This window comes from Myodes glareolus, chromosome 27 (assembly GCF_982192425.1).
Source record: "Myodes glareolus chromosome 27, mMyoGla1.1, whole genome shotgun sequence".
Classification (NCBI taxonomy): domain Eukaryota; kingdom Metazoa; phylum Chordata; class Mammalia; order Rodentia; family Cricetidae; genus Myodes; species Myodes glareolus.
The window spans coordinates 23,101,947-23,123,672 of NC_142052.1; the positions used below are offsets into that span (position 1 = coordinate 23,101,947).

The following is a 21,726-nucleotide window of genomic DNA, read 5'->3' on the forward strand; positions in this document are numbered from 1 at the left end:
TAGCTGTTGGTCTAACGAGGGGAGACTCTGGACCTTTGGCATAGCTTGTACCCCAATCTACATCAACACTTTCAGCAGATAGGCTGGTCCATGTGCTCTTGCCTCTCTCTGCCCTAGGGGTGCCACTGCCTGCCCTGGTGTCCTTTTCAGCCGGCCTTACCCAGAAGCCTTTCCCCAGTGACGGAGGCGTCGTCCTCTTTAATAAGGTGCTGGTCAACGACGGAGGTGTATACAACCCCGCCACTGGTGAGTGCGGTGGGCTTCTGTCTTCATCCACATGCGGGCACCCCCACCTCATCCTGTGTCGGTCCTCTAAAGCAGGCCGGGGAGAACATAAGCTGCTTTGTCACCAAACCTCAGCTCCTGGGCTGCAGGTGCACACCGGCCACCAAGCACGCTTTCTCTGTGAATCATCAGCGGCAGAGACTCCCTTCGCAATCTTGTGTTTATGATGAGAGCCAAAAAAAGGGCTGTGCTTTCTCCAGAAGGGGCCTCACACACTGAGACAGAACTGCACTGTGAGCTTGGGCGTCTCTGCAGCACCTACGCCTGTCTCCAGGGAGCCCTGTGAGGAGTGTGGTGGAACCTGGTACAAGCTGTGTCAGCACGGCCACCTTTCCCTTCCTGCAGCCTGCACTGTGTCACACCCCTGTTCTAGGCCACCTCCTGATGTGCTGTCCTTCCTGACAGCCAGGCTTGGGGCGTTCCCTCCTAGGCCCATCACTGGCTCCCCAGGATGATTCCCGTCTGACCGTGGGCACTGCCTCCTTGCTCTCGCAGTCACTGCTGCTGTTTGTGTAGGCAGGGCCCTCAGCATCTTCCCGGTAATTTTTAGCCACTCTCTCCCCAGTCCCTGCCTGGTTACCATCTGGCTAAGTCACACTGGTTCTGAAATGTCAGTTGCATCAAAGTCACTGACAGGACTCAGTGTCAGAGAAAGAATTCAGGTATCCAGACTGTTTAAAGCAAAGCTTAGCAAGCTTTCTAATCTATGCTTAGAGGTTTGGTGCCAGAGTTGGGGTTGCTTTCTGGCTATGTTGGCTCTAGGAACCCCTTACTCACACAGGCTGGTGATCTTCGCAAGGAGGCCAACAGTCACATTTTTCTCATTCCGAGAACTAGTCTCAACAGCAGGTCAGCGCTATCAAGGAAGTTCTAGGCCATTTTGAGCTAGACTTGCCCCCGCCAGACAGGCAAATAAAAGCTTGGCTCAGCACCTCTTGAAACATCCTAGGAGTTATAAACAGGATACAACTTAAATGGTAAGCAGGCGGGAGGCCTGAGTCAGACTTACATCCTAAGCTCTGAGTATACGGACCTGGGACCCGCCCTTCCTGGGATGGAGGCTCTGAGTGGTTCACCTCTAGCCTGGGACCCGCCCCTCCTGGGATGGAAGCTATGAGTGGTTCATCTCTAGCTACTTCCCAGAGCATGTGGGCACTGAGTTAGTGAATAACAGGGCTTTTGGCCATGAGTGAATAGCACCTGTATCCAAGAGGCTGAATCTTCTAGATGAGGAGAGTAAGCATGGCCTCCTAGGGCTGGGTGGTTTGGTATCTGCCTCTTCTTGGGCTAGGCAAGTTTTGTTCTCATCAGCTGTCTTATGAATTAGGTCCAGCAGCCTAGCTTTTGGGTATATGCAATGAGGAGAAATGCCACCAAGAGACAGTCAGGGTTTGGGAAGGTGGTTTTTAACATGGCAAGGGCTGGGTCTTGGGCCTAAGTCTTCAGCAAGCACATGCCACTGTAGACGGCAGAGCAGGAATGTTGGTGGAACTGGCTGCCTGTCCCAGCAGGGTCAAGGCTGGTTTCTGTCTTCTAGCCTTCTGCTATGGTTAGATGAGGAGAATCACACTACTCCAAGTCCTGGGTTATTGGAGCTTTCATTCTGGTGGTTACAAGCGTAGGACAGTGGGCTATGAAATGAGGAACACACCAGCATGCGCTGAGTGGCCCGTCTGTAGGTGCAGCAGGAGAGCCACACCGGGGTTCATCTTCATACTGAAAAATAGGTGTGGCTGGGTGGCACCATCTTCCAAGCAACAAGCCTTCTACAGGTTTGGTGACTATCCTGATTTGTCCAGGACTTTGGGTGCTAAGAGCCAGGGGCAATTGGGGGCAACTTGAAGTGGCCTCGTAGGGTGAACGGGCGGCAAAGGCACCAGATTGGCTCACCTGTCTCCCTGCATTTTCCTAGGTATCTTCACGGCACCATACGATGGGCGCTACTTGATCACGGCCACCCTCACCCCCGAGAGAGATGCCTACGTGGAGGCAGTGCTGTCTGTTTCCAACGCCAGTGTTGCCCAGCTGCATACGGCTGGGTATAGGAGAGAGTTCCTGGAATACCACCGTCCGCCTGGGGCTGTGCACACCTGTGGGGGCCCAGGCGCCTTCCACCTCATCGTGCACTTGAAGGCAGGGGACGGGGTCAATGTTGTGGTGACTGGGGGCAGGCTGGCTCACACAGACTTTGATGAAGTGTACTCCACCTTCAGTGGTGTTTTCCTATATCCCTTCCTTTCCCACCTCTAGGGAAGTCAAGGTGGGGGCAGGGGGGAAGGTTGTAAAAACTCCAAAGCTTTAATATATTCAGTGTGTGTCACTGGAGAACGCCCCACCTGCCCCCAGGATAAAGGTCTTCCCTCACTGTAGAGACTGTCACCCCTCAGGAGTTTCCAAACAGCCTTGGAAGGGACACATGCTTAACGAGGCCCTCATTTTTCTGGAACTCTAACTGGGCAACCAGAAGACTTGGCAAAGTCCCTTTGGCTGAAAGCTGGCGTCTCCTGGGCTGGGCCTATGTGGTGCTACCTGTGGAGGCTGAAGCTGCTCCCCAGTCGGGCAGAGCCTGCAGCAGCTGGCCTTCACTGGAGGACACTGGAGCGGGTGCCTCTCTCTACACTGCCCGCAGGAGAGTTTGAACACTGAAGTGCTGAAGGCTGGGCCCAGAATGGAATCCAGGCCATCCCACACTAGGCTTGTTACCGCCTGGGACTCATCAGTCCACCTGGGCCCTGCTACAAAGGGGGATGCAACAGATATTATTTATGAAGCTTGTTGGGCTCCTTAAATGACATGTACGATATAAGTGCAAAGACAGGGAGCGTCAATAAAGATGTCAATATCACCTTACGTTCCTCTTCTGTATCTCAGGCCTTATGGACTGGGGGAAAGAGCAACCTAGAAAACTTTTTATGGCTGTAAAAATAATCTTGTGTGTAAATTAATTCCAGCCTTTAAACTGCTACCTTCCAGCTTCCAGGCTGTACACATTTAGGTTCTGATTTTGGCTGGTAAACAGAGACCAGATGGCCTTGAAGGTCAGGGCCTACCACAGTCCTGGAGCTGAAGAGGGGACTCTGTTAGGGAAGCGGTCTGGTTAGAGGCGGATGAGACTGCCTTCTCACCGCTCCATTGCCAGCTCACTGGCAGAGACAGTAAGTACCACCAACTCTAGTTCCTAAGCAACACGAGGCCCCGATACAACACGGATGGCTGAGTGGAAGCTGAGCTCATCTGAGAGGACAGGCACATTGGTCTAGGAGGCCTAGCATAATGATCTTTTCCCAGCAGCCCACAAAGTTTTAGGTACATATGGGACATTCAGTTTGGTGGCTTTTGCTAACCAGCTTTGGGGAAAGCCTGTTGATGAACGAGCACCCACAGGGAAAGGCAACTCCTTCAGGTCCCTAGTAGAAGACAGACAGGGAAACCAGGGTGTTGATAGTCGTATTCTCAGCCCAGTTGGCAGAAGAGGCTATTGCTATAAAAATGCCTTGGGTTTCACTGGTTGTTGGAAGGACGGGCCTGGACTGCATAGTTTTTAGAGCGTTCCCTGTTTCTACAGCTGGGGAGTTGGCTACAGAGTATCCTTGCCTGTCCTAGCAATGACTAATGGAAAAATCCACAGCAGCAGTGTTTTTCAGGAAAACCCAGCTGGCGCAGGGGCGCTATTGCCCTTTCCTCTCACACTCTTCTTTGAAGAATTGTTCAGTGCCAAACTGGCCAAGTGACCGGACACTAGGTGCATGGCCACTGTACGCCCCGCTCCTACACAGGTCTCTGGAGCATCAGCTAGAGCTCGGCCCGCCAGTGTGTGGGACTTACCTCCCTAGACCCAACAGGCAAAGTGGAGCGAGCCCATACTCACTGCAGGACAAAAGGGAATGAAAGCCAGATGCAGCCCTCACAGGATACAGGTCTAAAAAGGTAGAACCTATCTTTTTTTGGAGCTGGAAAATAAGGACAGACAGGCAGCCTGTCCGTGGGGGGAAAGTTTGGAGCAGCCCCCCAAGTCACCACACCCCTCAAGTCATGTACCCATGAGTCAGCGGTATAAAATGAATTACTTAGGCCTTTGGTTTCAATGATCTATAAAACATTTTGAGAGTCTAGTTGTCACTCAGTTGGTCAAAAAGTCCTCCCAGGCAGAACCAACTTGCACACACCACATGGCCACCATGATCGAAGTTCATCTTGTGAAAATCAAGGAGCTCTTGATCACTGAGAAGAAGGGCAGTATTTACTAAGGACTGGGGACATGCACACCATCAAACAGGACCATCGGAATGACTAAAGATGACAGCTACATGACCTTCCCAGGAGACCGCAAGTCTGCTCCAGGTCTATCCTACATCATTTCAGACGAGCACGTGAACGCATTCCCACTGACAAGCATTCTTGTTCCCACACATCTGCAGCACATGGACCCTATCTGCCTCCTAAATGTCCACCTGTTTTCCTTATGCCATCTTCTGATGGGTAGGAGGGGCACACACAGGCCTCACAGAAGGGACGGACAGACCAGGTCCTCTGGGCTCCACACTCTTCTTCAAACTGTTCCGAGGAAAACCCCATTTCTTTATAGTCAGACTCTTTCTTTCTAGGCCAAAGTATACTGACAGAAGACCTGTGGCTTCTCAGCCCAGCCTCGCACCATGGGAAAGCAGCATCAAACAGAGTTTTTATTAACGATCTGTGACCTGAGGGGACACAGACACCACTCTTGTCATCGCCTATGTGACATGGGTTGTGGGAATATCAGGACTGTAGCTGCCACGTGCCTCAAGAGGGGCTTATAAAGGGGTACTGAAGGTTGAGCGGACCCCTAGGGGACCCTGAAGGGCTGGTGTGCTGGCCAGACTGTAGGGGAAATGACAGAGGAATCAATCACTACTCGGCAGAACCTACAAGGCAGAGGCATGAGCTCCTGTGGGTGGAGCTTCACTTCTAGAATTGGGGTTTACAGGTGAGCAACAGGAAGAGGTTCCTCCTTCAGACACAAATGCTATTCATATGTAACTGATAATTATAATTACCAATCTCAGGCACTAATACAGACAAGATGGTCAAACATCCTCTAAAGGAAGGAGCCCAATGCACTCGGTTTGTGTTAGTTTATTATTGTAACATTTTGTTGTGAACATCAAACACTGCACCAAAATATGAGCCGTTCATCTGAAGATATCTTTACCATGACTGAGGCACGGCGCCGGTGTTTACAATTACACAACCTAAACTGCTTAGTGACAATGCTGTCTGATTATCAAATGTCATCAGCTGAACACAATTATGAAAAGAGCAATCTTTCCTCTGCCTTCAAGTCAAAATGAATCAAAGTGCTGGAAAGAGCACTTACTTCACCCGGTTTTAAATAAATCGCAGCATGCTCTCAGGCTCAGAAACGAAGTGTCCCAGAGCTACACAATAACGCTGCAAGTTCCCTGCAGCAATCAACTGCAAAAGGAGAAGGTGTTCCCGTCGTCCTAACCGTTCCTCTCTCTCAGATGCCGTGCTTCAGCAGCACTGCAGAAGGGCAAAGGGGCTGCAAGGACAGAGTCTCCCTGCCACTCAGCTCTGGTCCTTGTCCATTCCATGATTTTTAGCAGCTTTAGTTTTGGGTCACCACAATAGTATGTTTCTTTCCAACTGAAACTATGCAGATGGGCTAGACCACAGGAAGTGCAGTCCTGATCACAGGGCTAAGTGTGCATCCTACACAGCCTGATGGAGGGAGAGCAGCCACCAGTTCTACAACAGTGCTTCAACACTCAAGTCAGAGTGAGCTGGAGGACAGAGGGCAAGGCTGACAGCGACTCTGAGGCCCATCTGCCAACAGTGCCCCGTCAGCATCACCTGCCACTGGCGACAAGGGAGAGACTGCAACAAGCCATCTAAGGGTTTGCGTGCAAACACACTTGAGGGCATCTCTCTTTCACAGAAAGAACAAATGTCATTTGTAACAAATGGCAATGGATTTTCAGCACAAACCTAATACTTCAGAACACTACAGCAATAGTAATCATCTACTTTCAGCAAGAAGACTCCTTTAAATAAGGAAAAAGAGTTACATTCATTAGCCTAAATACCCACTGATCAATTTGTAGTGACAAGTGCAGGGCTAATGGACATGGGGAGAAGATCAGCACAGGCCAGGAGCCCCACAACCTAAGCTGGGCCCTCTGAAAAGGCCCATGTGTCCAAAGAAAAGAGTTTGTCAAGGAAAGGAAACAGGCTGCTGAGGCAGACTCCACAAAGGATAAACTGAAGCTGTCTGAGGAAACACGATGAGATTTTCTGTACCACAGAGACTCTACTAAGCGCAGGGTAAGTGCACACAACTCCTACTCCAGAAACCAAAGGGTGCTAAATCCAAAGGGTGCTAAATCCCAGGCAGTGCTGAGACCTTGACAGCATCAGGGGGCTGCTCTACACATCTTACTTCACTGCCTGGGAAGAATTTCACATAAACAACTGAGTTTCCCTACACCTAACACAAACAAGCGAGGCCAACACTGTGGAAGCCTGCACTGCCCCCTCTCTGTGAGCATTGCCTCCAGTGGTTCTGCCACTGAGAACTATGTTCAAAGGGTTTTTTCTTCTATTAAAGAATGTTACATGGTCTCTGCATTCAACTGCAATACTGAATCGAGGCAGGGACACTCAACTCTCCAATCTGGAAAATAACCACCCCTTTCTAATCCGACTCTAGGTGAGTGTTATTTTGGGTGAAGCAAACTGAAACACTGTGACAAGGCCAGTCATCCAGCTGCAGGGGTGAGGGCTGGAAGTGGAACCATCTTTCTCTGCAGTGCCTGCTCTGCTGAGAAGCCTTCATTTCCACCGTCCAAGAGGAGGGCTGTCCCAAGACCCAGTGAAGGTCCCGGGACGCCTTCCGCCAACACTTCTCGCCATGTTTGCACTGCAGTGACCGTCCACACCCTGTTGATCATAGGCTGTGGAGAGTCCAGGACGTAACTCTCCCTGTCACATCTGTCCTGACATTTGACAAGAGAGTTTAACTAGGCCAGTGCATGTTGCTGCCAAGAGAATGCAGAGGCGCCCACATCCCCAGAGGCCTCATCCGCAGTATCAACCGTGTGAACTGGACAATGGGCCGGTGCTGCTGCTGCGGTGCTGGCTCTCCACAGTCCTTTCCTGAAATACCTACTCACCAGGGCCACTTGAGCCAGATGACAGTGTCAGAGGAAAGGGTGACTCCTAGGACCCAGTGCAGTTGCCTTTCTACACTTGGGAGGCAAAGCTGTTGCCTTTTCTGTATTTCAAACCAATTTCTCCTGATTACTCCAGATATAAAATGTGCACTTGTTCTTCTGACTAGGGTAGAGCAGTAACTCAATCGGCTTCTTTCTCCCTGGGAAGCAGCACAGGTGAGGAGATGATGCCAGGTGCTCTCTCCTCAAAAGCCCATGCTGGTCGAGCTGGGATCATGGTGCTGGCACACAGTTGCTGGGGGTTCCCATCTTGGCACATGATGCGGTTGTCCTAGTTCAGTGACCAAGAGCAGAAGTGTCCCAAGGGGGACATGAACACGTAGCCAGCAACACTAACCGGACTTCTGGAGAAAGCCTGGTTACAGAGAGAAACGATCAACTGAGCAGTGGAAATTTTAACTCTTTACTGTGTAGTAATGCGCTGGTTCATTCTTGTTCAGTTTCTTATCTCTGCCATTCTAAGTCTCGCAGCCAAGGGGCGCAGCACACAGCTCCACAGAAAGCACGTGAGGAACCCCACATGATGGAGCTCAGGCTTGGACCTCCGCCAGGGGCTGAGTGGTGCCTGGGGAGGTGAGGGGGCAGCAGTGCCAGCTCCGGGGACCCTGTCCCTGTTCTGGAGAGCAGGTTCCTGACTGCAGGCTCCGGGGTCTTCATCTGTAAGAGGCCAGTTACTTTCCCTGTTGGGAGGCATATAGCCGTATAGTCGTTCAAGCTAGGTCATCCAGGTCCACATCAGGGATTGGGTCTCGCCAGTAACAGAAGGAACTGAACTCTGGGCATGGAAAAGCAGAATTCTGTTCCTTACTGAGAAGTGGGAACACATGTTCCACAAGCTCACTCAGCCTGTGATACCTGGAAGGAATTGGGAAGACATACAAGCTGTTATTTTACAACATGTTTAGCAAAGACCATAGGCTGTGATGCTGGCTATTCAGATTATACAAAAGGGCTGCTCAGCACTTGCTCAGAGCTCGGCCCCATCCCCCGGTCCAGACTGTCTTCCACACATAAAATAACCAGAGACTCCTTAAACCGCTACCCAAAGAAAATGTTCACAGAGGTACAACTCTACTCCTCCTGGCTGGGCCCCGTCTCAGTTCTTATCTGTCCTCAGCTGTACACGGCTGCAACACGAATACACTTACGATGACTTGTTTCCTTTGGTCCTTTCTTGTATTAATTCACCCTTTGGGTTCACGGTGAATATCCTACAGTCTGGAACTCCGACTTGTGTGTAAGCATAGACATCCTGCAGAAGACACAAAAACTTAGCTGGCTCCTCATAAGCCAGAGCCACTACATGGGCTGAAGATGGGAAATCTTTAGACAAATCCAGAAAGTGCACAGAAAATGGGCAGCAAAGAACAAATCAGGGTCCTCTGAGAATACTGAAGTAACCCCTTTAGTAGTCCAGATATGGAGGACTCCCCCTCCCCCATAAGATGCAGTACACAAGCCAGGGTGAGAACTGTCAATGAAGAGGGAGTATTTGCATCCTGGTTCTGGTGTGGACCAAGGGCATGGCTTAAGACCAGTTAGAACACTGGCAGAACTGACTGAGGAAATAAATTAAAGGGGTGGGGGTGGGGTGGGGTGAGGGAGGATATCCTTCTATATACATTCTTGGGGCCAAAAGGTAACTACAGCACTTTCCCAACTTCTGGGGAAATTTGAAAAAGCCTGGCCCTGGTGCAAACCTGGCTACTCAAGCAGCCGAGGCAAGAAGATTTCAGGTTCAAAGGCTACAGAAGCTACAGAATGGGTAACTTACATAGAACCTGTTTCAACAAAAAAATGTACATAGGGACTGGAGGGGTACTCATGGCTGAGAGCACTTGCTGCTCTTGCAGAGGGACCTGGGTTTGATTTCCAGCACCCACACGGTGGCTCAAAACCACCTGGAACTCTAGTTCTAGGAAATTTGATGCCCTCTTCTGACTTCCACTGGCACCGGGCACACATGTGGGTCAATGTGTGTGTGTGTGTGTGTGTGTGTGTGTAGACGGAGCACTCATACACAAAAAATAAATGAAAACAAAAGTGGAAAGGGTCTAGAATAACAAAGCTCCACGGTAGAGCGCACTCCTAGAATGCGGGGCTCCAGCCCTGAGGTGACGGTGTACGTCAAGTGAGACCCCACTAGGCACAACCGCGAGTTCACTCTGCTTATAGACTGGCGTGAGAACGACATGGCTATACCCTGACATGCACCTCTCTGACTTCTGCTCACACAAAATTCACACACTCCAAAGACACTTACATTAGGACGGTTTCCAAAGGCAGCGTAGAAGGGCTGCTTGGACGGGGCAAACAGGTTCTTAATATCATTCAGACACTCAATTTTGAACTTCTCTGGTTTCTTCTCTATCACTTCCCTAAAGAAGAAGAGATACAACCACCAATTCAAAACAGCAGTTTTTCCAAGAGTATGTTCTTAGACAGATCTTCACCTTCACGTCACCCTGTGTCCCTCATAACCCGCAGGCACCGTCAGCACTCTCCCTCTTTCGCTAGCCCGTCCTGCGATGGAGGATCTGGGTAACACTAGTGGGAAGAGTCACACATTCCCTTCATCATCTTAGAGCACTTCAGGGAGCCAACAAACGACAAAAACACAGACACTCTACTGCCTGAGGGAACCTGTTAGAGTTCTGTCGCCAGCACCCCACTCCCCACCCCGCCCCCAGTGGAGGAGCCCAGCATGCCCCCGGGAAAGCTACCTGTGGAAGGCAGAGAACAGACTGCTGGGAGACAGCATCAGAGGGCCTCGGGGCAAGATGGTGCCCTTGTCATTGACCCAGTGCAGATAGCCTCGGGTCATGTCGGCCATGCCAATGGCGCGTGCAGAACAGTATAGAAACTTGTAACCGTTCCTAAAAAAACAGACAAAACCAAAAAACAACAAAACAAGCATGAACGCATACACAAATATAACAATCTGGTTAGCCATGTCTTGTGGATACAGGAAAAACTTTTTTTTCCTTTTAACAGATCCAAATAAGTTCATCTCATTTACTTTGAAAATGAAATTACTGAACACAGAAGGAAACCAGTTAGGGTTAGAAACCATGGAAAAACAGAGGCATATGCAAAAATGGATTGTGTTAAACTGCAACGTGACTTGCACCGACTTAATACATGTTGCACCTAGTTCAGAAGAAGATCCAGAATGGACAAAACTGGACTATATGTAAGGTATTTGCTGTAAAGGATCTAAGGGGCCTTATTTAGTTTGTAGGTCACAAACCATTCTATAGGACAGGGGCATAATTACACCTGAGTAACTGACATATTCTGACTTTCATAGAATGGTATTCTCAACTCAAGCTGAAGGTGGAACTGTATCTCCAGAGCAGTGGCACGTGGACGTGCTAGGATCCCAAAAAGGAAGGCATGGCTTCCCTTGAGGAACTGTTTTCCATGCATGCTTATGCTAACCAGTAAATAAACCAGATTTTAAAAGTCAGCTCTCCTGATAAATCCTAGCTACAAACAGTTACAGTTCTGATGACCTAGGAAGTTAGTGATTCCCAGAACTTAGCTGAGTTATGGCAGGTAAAATGCAATAATAAGATACCAAGCACTTAACACTTTTGAAAACAAAACCAAAAAATACCTAGCCATAAACACACAATGTATACAGATCTATATTATTTTTCTCTAGTTCTTGGTCAAAGACACAGGGATGGGTACTCACTCATTGATAGAATGGTAGAGCTTCGCTATACCCTGATGAGTCCAGTCTTTACCCAGCTGTGGGAGAATCTGTCCCAAAGCATCAGATCTGGTAAGAGGGTAGAAACAGAAACAATATATAGAGCTGAGCATTTTCATACTGGCTGCCAGTAAGCACTAGGTGGGGGCACAAAACTGGGGACACTATCTCAAGGTGGTTTCCCCCTGCCTTCATGTAAAGGGCAAGGCAGCCCTGCAATAACACACCCTGAGGTGCTCCTACAGGGGGAGTTACAGAACACACAGTATTTATTTTCAGAGACAATCTACTAGCACATCTTTTTTCTCTCATTCCCTAAAATCTTAAAAGTTTATCTTCACTGAATATTAGAATTTGGGAACCAAATGGCCAAATCTTTCCAAGTTACATTTGAGAATTCATTTGTATGGTTCCACACATCTCCTCCTCACCCATAGAAAATGACTCCATTTGGGGTGTTTTCAGGATATCTCAGGGCATATGGTTTAAAAGACACTCTCATTATTGCTGGGTTCTGACTGCTTCCCCAACCCATATCCTTCCTGCCACCCACAATGTGCTCGAGCTTACTTGGTTATTGTTCCATCAATGTCAGAAATGATGATTTTGTCATTCCAGTTCCACAGGTAAATGGTACCCGCACAGCGACAGGTACCCTGATACTGGGTTGTGATACTGAATACAACGTCATTGGGGCCGTCAAGGAGCTTCAATTTTGCCTTTTATAAAAAAGCATAACATTAAAGAAAGCTGAAAATACAGACTTTGGAACAGAGTTTAACTCTTGACAATGAAACTCAGAGCATATGGTTTCTCTGGGTTCGCTAGCCCCGACTCAGGCATGGCTATGATGGTTGAGGAGACACACTGCTCGAGTACTGTTTTCCAGGTCCAAGGATTTCCTGATACAAAACAAAACCTCCCTATCGTCCATCACACCTAAAATCACTATTCACTGCCCTAGTCACGGCCTCATACTCAACCCAGTAAAACCATTTCATAGTACAACTGTGTCAAAGTGAGATGGAAAAAATTGCATTTAAAATGTCGTTGCTCTGCTGCTATGAATGCCAAGCAGCAGCATGTGGTCCTGTGCTGAATGAGCAGTAAGATTCACCAAAGAAACCTGCTAAAAATACCCATTCTTTGGTTCATTTCCAGAAACTGGGGCAGGTGTTCTACGTGGGGAGGAACCCAGGTCACAAGCTCCCTGAGTGATCCTAACTGCTCACCAGGATTTGGGGGCGCTGTTCTCCTAGAGGAGCATTTATATAAGTACAACTCTACTGCGTAATACTTACTATCTGGTCCGAGGAGAGTCGGAGAGACTTCTTATATGAAGCTGTGCTACAGTGACTCAGTGTCTCCATGGAGATGGTATCGACTTTGATTGTTTCTTCCAACTCCTGCGACCCCTCATCACTAGAAGTATCATTCTCTGCAGGCCTAATCAACAAACTAGTCACAATGAGCCAGGGAACTGACAGATGAGAGCGCTTATAAATTAGGACAAGAAAATAAACAGGTGTTACATATCCATAATCCAAGTCTCCAGAAGACTGAGGCAGAAGGATCTGTTCAAGGTTTGGTTATATTAAAACATCATTGGCAAAATGAGCATAGCAGGAAATATTTCTAAATTTAGGAAATTGACTTTATACTTCTTTTCCAAGAGAAAGTAAGGAGAGTGGGAAGATAAACTCCAGACTAGGATAACCACTGTGGGAGTGGGATCAGAGAACAGGGTTGGGAATGTGAGCACACACAACACAACCGAGAAAACTCAAATGCCCAAATCCGCCCTTCAGAAGCTTTTTAACATCCCTTCTGCCACCTGAAAAGCAGGGAGCAGGGCTACTAGCAGGGCAGTCCCGGTTATGTCCAGGATCCCTTCCTGAAGTTCTGCCTTTCCTAGTAGCCTGGCTCTGGGATGGGCGCAGTAGTTAGAAGCAATGTTGTGTATTAGGTCCTGTAAACGGGGAAAGGCATTCTTTATCTACCAAGGGCACTGACAAGCCACTTAATGTCATGTCTTTCTCTAGGAAAAAGGTATTTATGGCTAAAATTAAGCAGAGTTGCCAAGATCAACTTTGATCTTACACCCAAGCAGGATTGCCCAAGTGCTGTGAGCTAGGAGAAAGGACAGGGCACCCACCTGGCCGACCCCTCAGCACTGGAAGGTGGGTCATTTGTTGGCGGGACCTCAGATTTTCCCTCCTTGGTCTCTGGTAGCTGGACAGAAAGATGATAATGTCAGTGTACAATGTTTTCTCCAAACTTTGGCTGTAGTCCTTGCTAGGAAACAAAAACCTCCACCCATGACTGCAAACTTGAGGAACTTTTTCCACTTGAAGTTGAAGGACAGAAATCACGCACTGCTTGTAAAAAGCTATTCACAAAATATAACTGGCCCAATGGTCAGGTATCTGGTTGAGACATCTGGACTGCACCACGGAAGTAAATACTGGTGCCTTCTCCTGTCTGTCACCTGCAGAAGGGAGAAGGGCAGCCTGACCACACTGATATGGACATGAACTTGGTAAAGGCAAGACCACCCTCTGTTATCTGAAAAACAACAGTGAAACTCCCAGAATTCCCTTATTTAGAAGTCTCATCTAGTGGGAGTCTCTGCTCTCCTGCTGCCTTGTTAAAAGGGACATCCTGCATGCTTGCATGTGGATTTGTGCAGGATCTAACCTCTTGTTCACACCTGAGAGGTAACAGGGAAGCAGAAAGAGCAGTGATCTGGAGTCAAATCCCAGTTCAGCCCCAGCTCCACCCTCACTATTCACAGGGCTTCACCCAGCTCTGCCTACAAAGTGCAAGCTTCCAAAAAATCCAGCGGCTCAAACATCTGCAGAAAGCACCAGCGTAGCACCTGCACGCAGCAAAGCCTCTATCACTGCCATACAGCGACTGTACCCTGCTTTTTACGAGTGGTAGAGAAAGAGTTGTGTTTACACAAATCAGAGTCATTACCTGTTTGGTCATGCTTTCTCTCTTGCGCCAAAACCACCACCGACCAGATTTCTTTGGCATCTTGTCTTTAACCCAGGACTCGACCGTGGCCTGCAGACAGAGGTGTGGGTCAGCACAGGAGATCCAGCGGCTGTAATCACTGACTCCTCACTACCATTCTCCCATAGGACACGGCCTTGTTACAGAACGAGAGACGCTCTACACACCTCTCAAACCCACCAAGTGCTCTCCACAGCTCAGGAGGAAATGGCAAGGCTCCAGGGCAGTTTTGTGAGGCCCAGTGGACCTCAGGGTTCTGCAAGCACACAGCCTCCACCTCTTATTCTTGGAATCTGCGGCTTTTATGATACAAAGTCTGACGATATCTTGTGTGTGAGCAGAAAGTTCTCTGTAACAGGCGTCCCAACCTCAATCTAATTCAGCCACATGAATATCACCTTTCAGGAGCCCACTTCTTGCTGTTTCTTCCCATACTGAGAAGAAAATCTTTCGTGCCTTGATTCCCATTTTAACTGATGATTTAGTAAGCCTGGGGACCGCACTCAGACCTTCACACATTCACGAAACTGCTCTATCACTGAGCACTCAGTCTAGAGCTCAGAAATTGGTATAAATAAATACTTAAGAAAAATGAGGAAAACTGGCAGGCCAGGTGATTGCCTGGGATTTAGTGAACACAGCAGCTTGGATACTAAACTCAGAACCTTGACTAGAATCCAGTAATAGAGAATATAAACTTTTGGACTGCTGTATGTTAGATACTTTGAAGGAGACTTCAAATGCAGATCACTCACCTTAGGTAAACTCTTCTGGAATACTTGCAAGCTAAGGATCATGGGAGCAGCCAAAGCCCAGTTGTAGTAACTATGAGAAATAAAAATTGTGCAAACCCATCACACAGAGAGTCAGAAGCAAAAGCAGGGTTTGGGGGCAGGGCTGGAGCCTAGAGATGGTTGGGGGACTAGAGGAAAAGGAAAAAAATAACCTTATCAAATTGCTTATTCTTTCCAGTAAAGAGATGAACAACTAAATCTTGAAGATCTGCTTTAAGCCAAACTTTGGTGAACTGAGAAGCAGTAAGACTCATAAAACAAAGAGCCGGCATTGCACCAGCTCAGGTCAAAAGGTGAAGGTTCAGTCTCACTTGTAAATCATTGTGCTCTCGTTTGTGTGATGACAAATCTTACAACAAGGAAAACAATGACAGTTAGAAACTGTGGAGTACTTAGCAACGATCAAGACAACGGTGTTTACCGGTTATATATCCGTATTACAAGGTTCGGGTTGTCGATAAGGCCAGGGTTTTCTGCAAACTCATGGTAAGTGATGATATGCTCCATGAACTTTTCTGCAAAGTAAAGCAGCCATCAGCTTGTGAGAGTGCACAGATCTCTGTAGACGGTCACAGTACTCAGCACTGAAGGACTTGTGGGCTTAAAAAAAAAGGCTTTTAGAGGAAGCTATGTTTTCCATATTTATCAAAAGACATTTTTAGGTTTATCAAAAGACACTTTCATAGTTTTAGAACTCAAACTAAATCCCAAACCAAAATATAATAAAACCCCCACCCCCTTTCTAACACTCTGTGAACCCCTGCTGCCATCTGAAGCAGTTCTAGGGCTCTGCCCACCAAGTCTCCTTTCCTACCCTAGCTATCTGGGGAGAGGGGACAAAGGGCAGTGCTAATGTCAATGTGCCAGTCACGGAATGGAGTACCTGCCTTCCAGGAAAAGCCATTACAGGTTAGGGGCCAAACTCAGAAAAGTTGTAACTTAAAGTGAATACAAAGTTGGACAAGCGAGGAATCACATCTGCCTGGACTACAAAGGTCAACCCAGGCAACTCGGTTCAGTGCTGTTTACACTGCAATAGCAGGGGATCAGGTGGAGACAGTGGTGCACTGCTTCCTTGCATGCATAAGGCTCTGCAGTTAACTCTTAACACAGGAGGTGGGAAGTAAAGGCTGCAAGAACATGGACGGACAGCTCTCAGGCCCGAGACAGAAGGCAATCCCGCATTTTGCTAGGAAAACAGACTGTTGACTCAGCGGACAGACACTGTCCCACTGCTTCAGTCTTCCCTCATCGAGTCCTGGGGCTCGTCACACATGCAACATCAATGGCACGTGATCCTACCCTGCTGCTCTGCGGCCAGAGCAGTCCTAAGTTACCAGTTTCCGAGTGTGAGATTAGAGTCTCACAACAAAGGTCCTCACGGAACTACCCGCTCCACACAAAGGTACTGTGAGACTCTAAGACAAGGCCTTAGGGAAAGGTACCCATACTCACACAAAGCCAGTCAAGAATTTATGGGAACTAAAAGTAGATTTCATTAATATCTTCCCCTCATGCCAGTAATTTATTGAACAGAGGTCTGGGCACAAAGGCAGGTGTTAAACCAAGTGATGGCCAGGCTTGCCCTTCTGAGGTGAAGACAGGGATGGCTGTCCGGCATACCTTTAGAAATCTCTCCATTCTCACTGAGGCCTCCACAGAGGGAGAGAGTGACATCAGGCAAGTCCATGGCAGAGTCTGAGAGGCACTCGGTGCCACTGTCTGCAGCTGCACTTCCCACAGACTGTGGGGACTGAGAGCCAGAGAACGTGTCGGATTCAGGCCATTGCCGGGAACCAGGATCGGTGTCACTGTGCAGAGGGAAGGAAGGAGAACTAAGGATTTATTCCATTTTTGGCTTAATACATGGTCCTCTAGAATCCTACGAGGAATAGATGGGAAATCAAAAGTAACTTCTGGGATGTATGAGTGCATGATGTGTGCATGTAAGTACGGGGTAACAAACACACATGAAAAGGCCAGAGTATGGGGTGAGTCAGGTGTTCTCTATCACTCTGAGACTTACCTGTTGTAAACAGGGTGGCTCCCTGAACTCCAGCTTGCCATTTGGGCCAGGCTGGTCAACGACAGAGCTTCTGGGATCTACCTGTCCCCAGCTCTCAAGGCTGGAGTTAGAGGTACATAAAGTGCTATGCCCTGTTTATGTGGACTGGGGATCTAAACTTGGGTTTTTAGGCTTCTCATAGTTAAGTGCTCTTATCCACCAAGCTATTTTCCCAGTGACCCCGCTCCACAGCTTTTTAAAGTAGAGTTTAAAACTAGCCGGGTAGCAGTGTGCACGCCTTTAATCCCAGCACTCAGGAGGCAGAAGCAGGAGATCTCTGTGAGTGCGAGGCCAGCCTGGTCTACAAGAGCTAGTTCCAGGACAGGCTCCAAAGCTACAGAGAAACCCTGCCTCAAAACACACACACACACACACACACACACACACACACACACACACAAACAACAACAAAATCACATTATAAATGACAGCAGCAAGAATCTGAGAACTAAGAAATTAACTACAAATGTAGTAAACACTTCACATGGTGCCAGCCTTTCATCAACTGGGGCCTTCCTGACTGTAACTAAAGGAGTAAAAGAGTTAAAAGCACTTACTTAAATTGCCACAGTGAAATAACAGGGCAGTTAAGAAAAATCTGACATTTGGAAGCCCTTTGATCACTGCATTCCAAGAAAAAGGGAATGGTAACATACACAGTTTGTAGAAAATTACTAAGTCCAAAGCTATATTCTGAAAACAAAACCCAAGGCTTTTCCTAAATTCATCTTAATACTATCCAAAACTAGCCTAATTTAAAAACAGAAATACTCAAGGGAAAAGTACTCAAAAGGCTGGACCCTCTAGAACAATGCAGACTGTCTGTACAGCAGTGAGGCCTGGACCTCACTACTCTTATTTCTGAGACAAGGCACAGAAAGCCTGGTGCCAGAAGGAGCGCACACTGGACTTTTGGAAGGGAGCTTAAATGTGAAGTAAGGAGATGGCACATCACATTTCTCAGTCAGAAATGGAAACTACTTCTAATATTTGAGATGCTCAGATTAGAAGCTAGCTCTCCCTCCTTTTTTTAGTACTGGGGATTGAACCCAGGGTCCTCATGTGTGACAAGGCAGGCACTCGGCTGCTAAGTGTCATCACCAACCCAAGAACCCAGGGTCTTTCAGGTTTTACTGAAGCAAAACAAAACATGACACACCTGGTGACATGAACATGTACTTCCGGAAACATCTAAGGGCTGAGGAGCAGGTGGCAGGAGACATGTTCTCATAGGAAGCCATTTATGTTTGGGGGAATTTTCTCTTAATAGCAATGTGCACCTTCAAACTAAGAGGAAACTGACAGAGAGATGATCTCCTCACAAGAGCCAAGCTCACTGAGATATGGCAATGCAGCAACTCATGCGGTGAGAGGCAGGGAGGCACAGTCACACCTGGAGAAAACTCTAACTCCAGCACATGAGAGGTCTCTGTCGGCCACCTGACTGAGCTGTGGATGTGGGAGACAGAGGTCTCACACTCCTGTCCCCGTCTGTTCCTCTGTAGAGCCTCCCACCAACACTAGAGACGGAACGCTAACCCAACAGTAAGACAAGGAGCTTTATCAGTTACTGCAGCTGGTGTCACCCAGCCAGAAGGGCATGTCAACACGAGGGCTGCCTCCTGACTCAGCATGCTGCCAACTCACAGGAAGGACGGGACACGTGTGAACATCAGCTGGATAAAGTATGACTATTCAGTAATATAGTGACAATCACAACAGAGCACACTCATATGCAATAAAATAGCCTATGACATACCCCAGTTTTCAGTCCTTACACTACGTGTGGCTAATCAACAGACAGTAGCCTTTACCAGGAAAACTGTAACCAAGTTCATTTTCTTTCCCTTACTTTTTTTCTTTTCTGTTCTTTGAGATGTGTTTTTTTCTATTATGTAACTCCAGCTGGCTGCCCTGAATCTCCTTATGTAGACCAAACTGTCCTCTAACTCACAGAAGTCTACTTGCTTCTGCCTCCTGAGTGCTGGGTTAAATTAAAGTATGTGCCAGCATGCTTGGCCTTGCTCCCTATTTTTTAATAGAGATATTTTTTTTTTAAAAATTCAATATAAAACTAAAGTAAAGGACTGGAAAATGAGAGAAAGTCATAATTCTAACAGATCACATTTTAATTTTTTTCTATCCTTAAAAAAACTGGACCAATTTCAATTTTTTCATCTATAAAAACCCATTACTTCAAATAAAGTATGTGGATATTTTAAGATAGTCTACTATATAGAGTTACGAACAAACTTTAAGAACCTCTCAAAAATACAAGGACATGTGCTCAACTATGTTCACAGCAGCTTTGTTTGTCATAGCCAGATCTTGGAAACAACCTAAATGCCCCTCAATTGAAGAATGGATAAAAAAAAAATGTGGTACATTTACACAATAGAGTACTACACAGCAGAAAAAAGTAACGACTTGAATTTTGCAGGAAAATGGATGTAACTAGAAAGCATTATTTTGAGTGCAGTAACCCAGACACAGAAAGACAATTATCATATGTCTCATAGGTGATTTTTATACATAAAGCAAAGATAGCTAGCCTACAAACCATAATCCCAGAGAACTTAGACAACAACACAGACACTAAGAGAGACTTACGTCGATCAACGTGGGAAGTAGAAAGTATAAAAAGACAAGATCTCCTGAGTAAATTGGGAGCATGGGGACCTTGGGGGGGGCGTTGAAGGAGGTGGGGGAGAGGCAGGGAGGGGAGCAGAGAAAAATGTAGAGCCCAATAAATATCATAAAAAAACAGAGAAATGGGTTAAATAAAGATGTGAGAGTTAGCCAATAAGAGGCTAGAGATAATGGGCCAGACAGTGTTTAAATGAATACAGTTTCTGTGATTATTTCGGGTGTAAGCTAGCTGAAAGGCCGGAATGAAAAGCAGCCTGCTCGCTCCTGTTACACTGGTGCATACCTTTAATCCTAGGGTTAATGGAGGGAGAGGAGGCAGAGGCAGACAGATCTCTGAGTTCAAGGTCAGCCTGGTCTACAGAGCCAGTTCCAGGACAGCCAGGGCTGTTAAACAGAGAAACCTTGTCTCAAAAAATAAACAAACAAAAGATAAAAACAAAAACAAACAAACAAACAAATCTTAAATATATTTATGTCAACCTCATTTTCCATTCCAAGTAAAAAATGAAGTATGTTTTCCCAATAAATCATATAAAAGAATGCATGTATATAGTGCACAGTAAATTCAAACCATACTTTCTGAGTAGAAAATTAAGCTTTATAATCAGCATATTAAGTAGTAATTCCTTTTAGATTAAAATGAACTTAGGAACACGGTTAACATACATTGTGTTTGAGGTTCATGGCTGAGTTATCTTAGGAAGAATTATTTTGTGACATGGTAGGGACTATGGGCACTATGGGGACAGAGGGTTCCTTAGAATGTGGCCTTATAAGACTCAGGTTCAGACGTGGATTCACATTCTTCAAAGGAGTGAAGAAATTCTTTGTAAATTAAAATGTGCTGTTTAAAACACACAAATAAAACAAATGCCAAAGAATTCCTCAAGTGTATTCAGTTTGTTATTAGCAACTATAAAGAGCACTGACCTAGGACTGCAGGATGGCTAAGCAGGTAGCAGTGCTTCTGAGAGCTTGACAACCTGAGTTCGATCCCTGGAGCCTGGCTAGTGCAAAGAGAGGACCGACCCGGCTGTCCTCTGCCCTCCACAAGTGTGCACTGCAGCACCAGCACTACACGCACACACGCACACACACATACATCTCTTACGTAGGTCTCTCTCCTTATTGTACTAAATGGTTTATAAACAACACGCACTATCTGAGTTCCCCAACCTGAAGCATAGCAGGTTTACATGAGAGACTGTCGCGCTGCTCCTCAGATGAGGAACTGGACTTTCTCCAGCTGTTCACACCTCACTGCACAAGCACACACTACCTTTTAGGGAAATAGAGAGCTGCCACTTCAGGCTCGAGAGCTTTCAAGTCATCAAGGTAAATGTCGTCAGGTCCCTGGTGCTGACTTCTTTTGTGGACACCTGTTTTTAAAAGAAAAACACAGCAGAGGTAAGAATTTGTTCTCTATTTACAACTCTGCAATAGCATGAAGTTTTCTAAACAGAATAGGCCACTATCTGCCTAAAGCAAGGTCTAAAGATCAATCCCTAGAAGGGTTACTGCCTTGCCCTTGTCCTCGCTTTGTGCCCCGTTTCTTTCTTTCTCTGTGTGTCTGTCAATAGTACTTTAGTTCTACAGAGACTATACTTAGGTGGCATGTCCTGGAGTCTTTAAGGGAGAAATGGCACAATGTCTAGAACTTGCTGTTTGTGAGTCAGGAGATGGCAAGGAGACACCGCTGTGCACTGCACCACATGAGGGCACTTCAGTGGATGCACATACAATGGTGGGACCAAGTTATCATAAAGCAACTGAAAATTTCCACCACCCAGTAGTGTCTTAGGGTAACAGACTATGTTTGTAATGATGGTGGAGTAAATGAACCTATGGCATTGCTAGTCCGGTTAGTATAGCAATCTAATTATGTACCCGATATAATGCTTGATAATGATAAAAGTGACTATTTATATGTTTACTATTAGTTTAGGGCATACTCCCATATACCTA

The 21,726-nt window shown here is 47.0% G+C and overlaps 2 protein-coding genes across 5 annotated transcripts in view; one reads left to right on the plus strand and one right to left on the minus strand.

Moving 5' to 3' along the window:
- Emilin2 (elastin microfibril interfacer 2) overlaps positions 1-3,135 on the plus strand; it is a 53,703-nt gene extending 50,568 nt beyond the window's left edge. For both annotated transcript variants that reach the window (XM_048435934.3, XM_048435924.3), the window contains exons 7-8: positions 118-246; positions 2,198-3,135. In XM_048435934.3, the coding sequence (XP_048291891.3) occupies positions 118-246; positions 2,198-2,535 (467 nt within the window). In that variant the 3' untranslated portion in view covers positions 2,536-3,135. The remainder of the gene's footprint in view (positions 1-117; positions 247-2,197) is intronic.
- A 2,249-nt stretch (positions 3,136-5,384) lies between these two features.
- Positions 5,385-21,726, minus strand: part of Lpin2 (lipin 2) — a 65,197-nt gene continuing 48,855 nt past the window's right edge. For all 3 annotated transcript variants that reach the window (XM_085684017.2, XM_048435954.3, XM_048435946.3), the window contains exons 8-20: positions 21,041-21,140; positions 16,671-16,858; positions 15,469-15,562; positions 15,009-15,078; positions 14,215-14,304; positions 13,391-13,467; positions 12,537-12,681; positions 11,806-11,954; positions 11,218-11,304; positions 10,241-10,393; positions 9,781-9,895; positions 8,666-8,769; positions 5,385-8,372 (exon numbers count right to left, since the gene is read on the minus strand). In XM_085684017.2, coding sequence (XP_085540143.2) covers positions 8,228-8,372; positions 8,666-8,769; positions 9,781-9,895; positions 10,241-10,393; positions 11,218-11,304; positions 11,806-11,954; positions 12,537-12,681; positions 13,391-13,467; positions 14,215-14,304; positions 15,009-15,078; positions 15,469-15,562; positions 16,671-16,858; positions 21,041-21,140 — 1,517 coding nt within the window. In that variant the 3' untranslated portion in view covers positions 5,385-8,227. The remainder of the gene's footprint in view (positions 8,373-8,665; positions 8,770-9,780; positions 9,896-10,240; positions 10,394-11,217; positions 11,305-11,805; positions 11,955-12,536; positions 12,682-13,390; positions 13,468-14,214; positions 14,305-15,008; positions 15,079-15,468; positions 15,563-16,670; positions 16,859-21,040; positions 21,141-21,726) is intronic.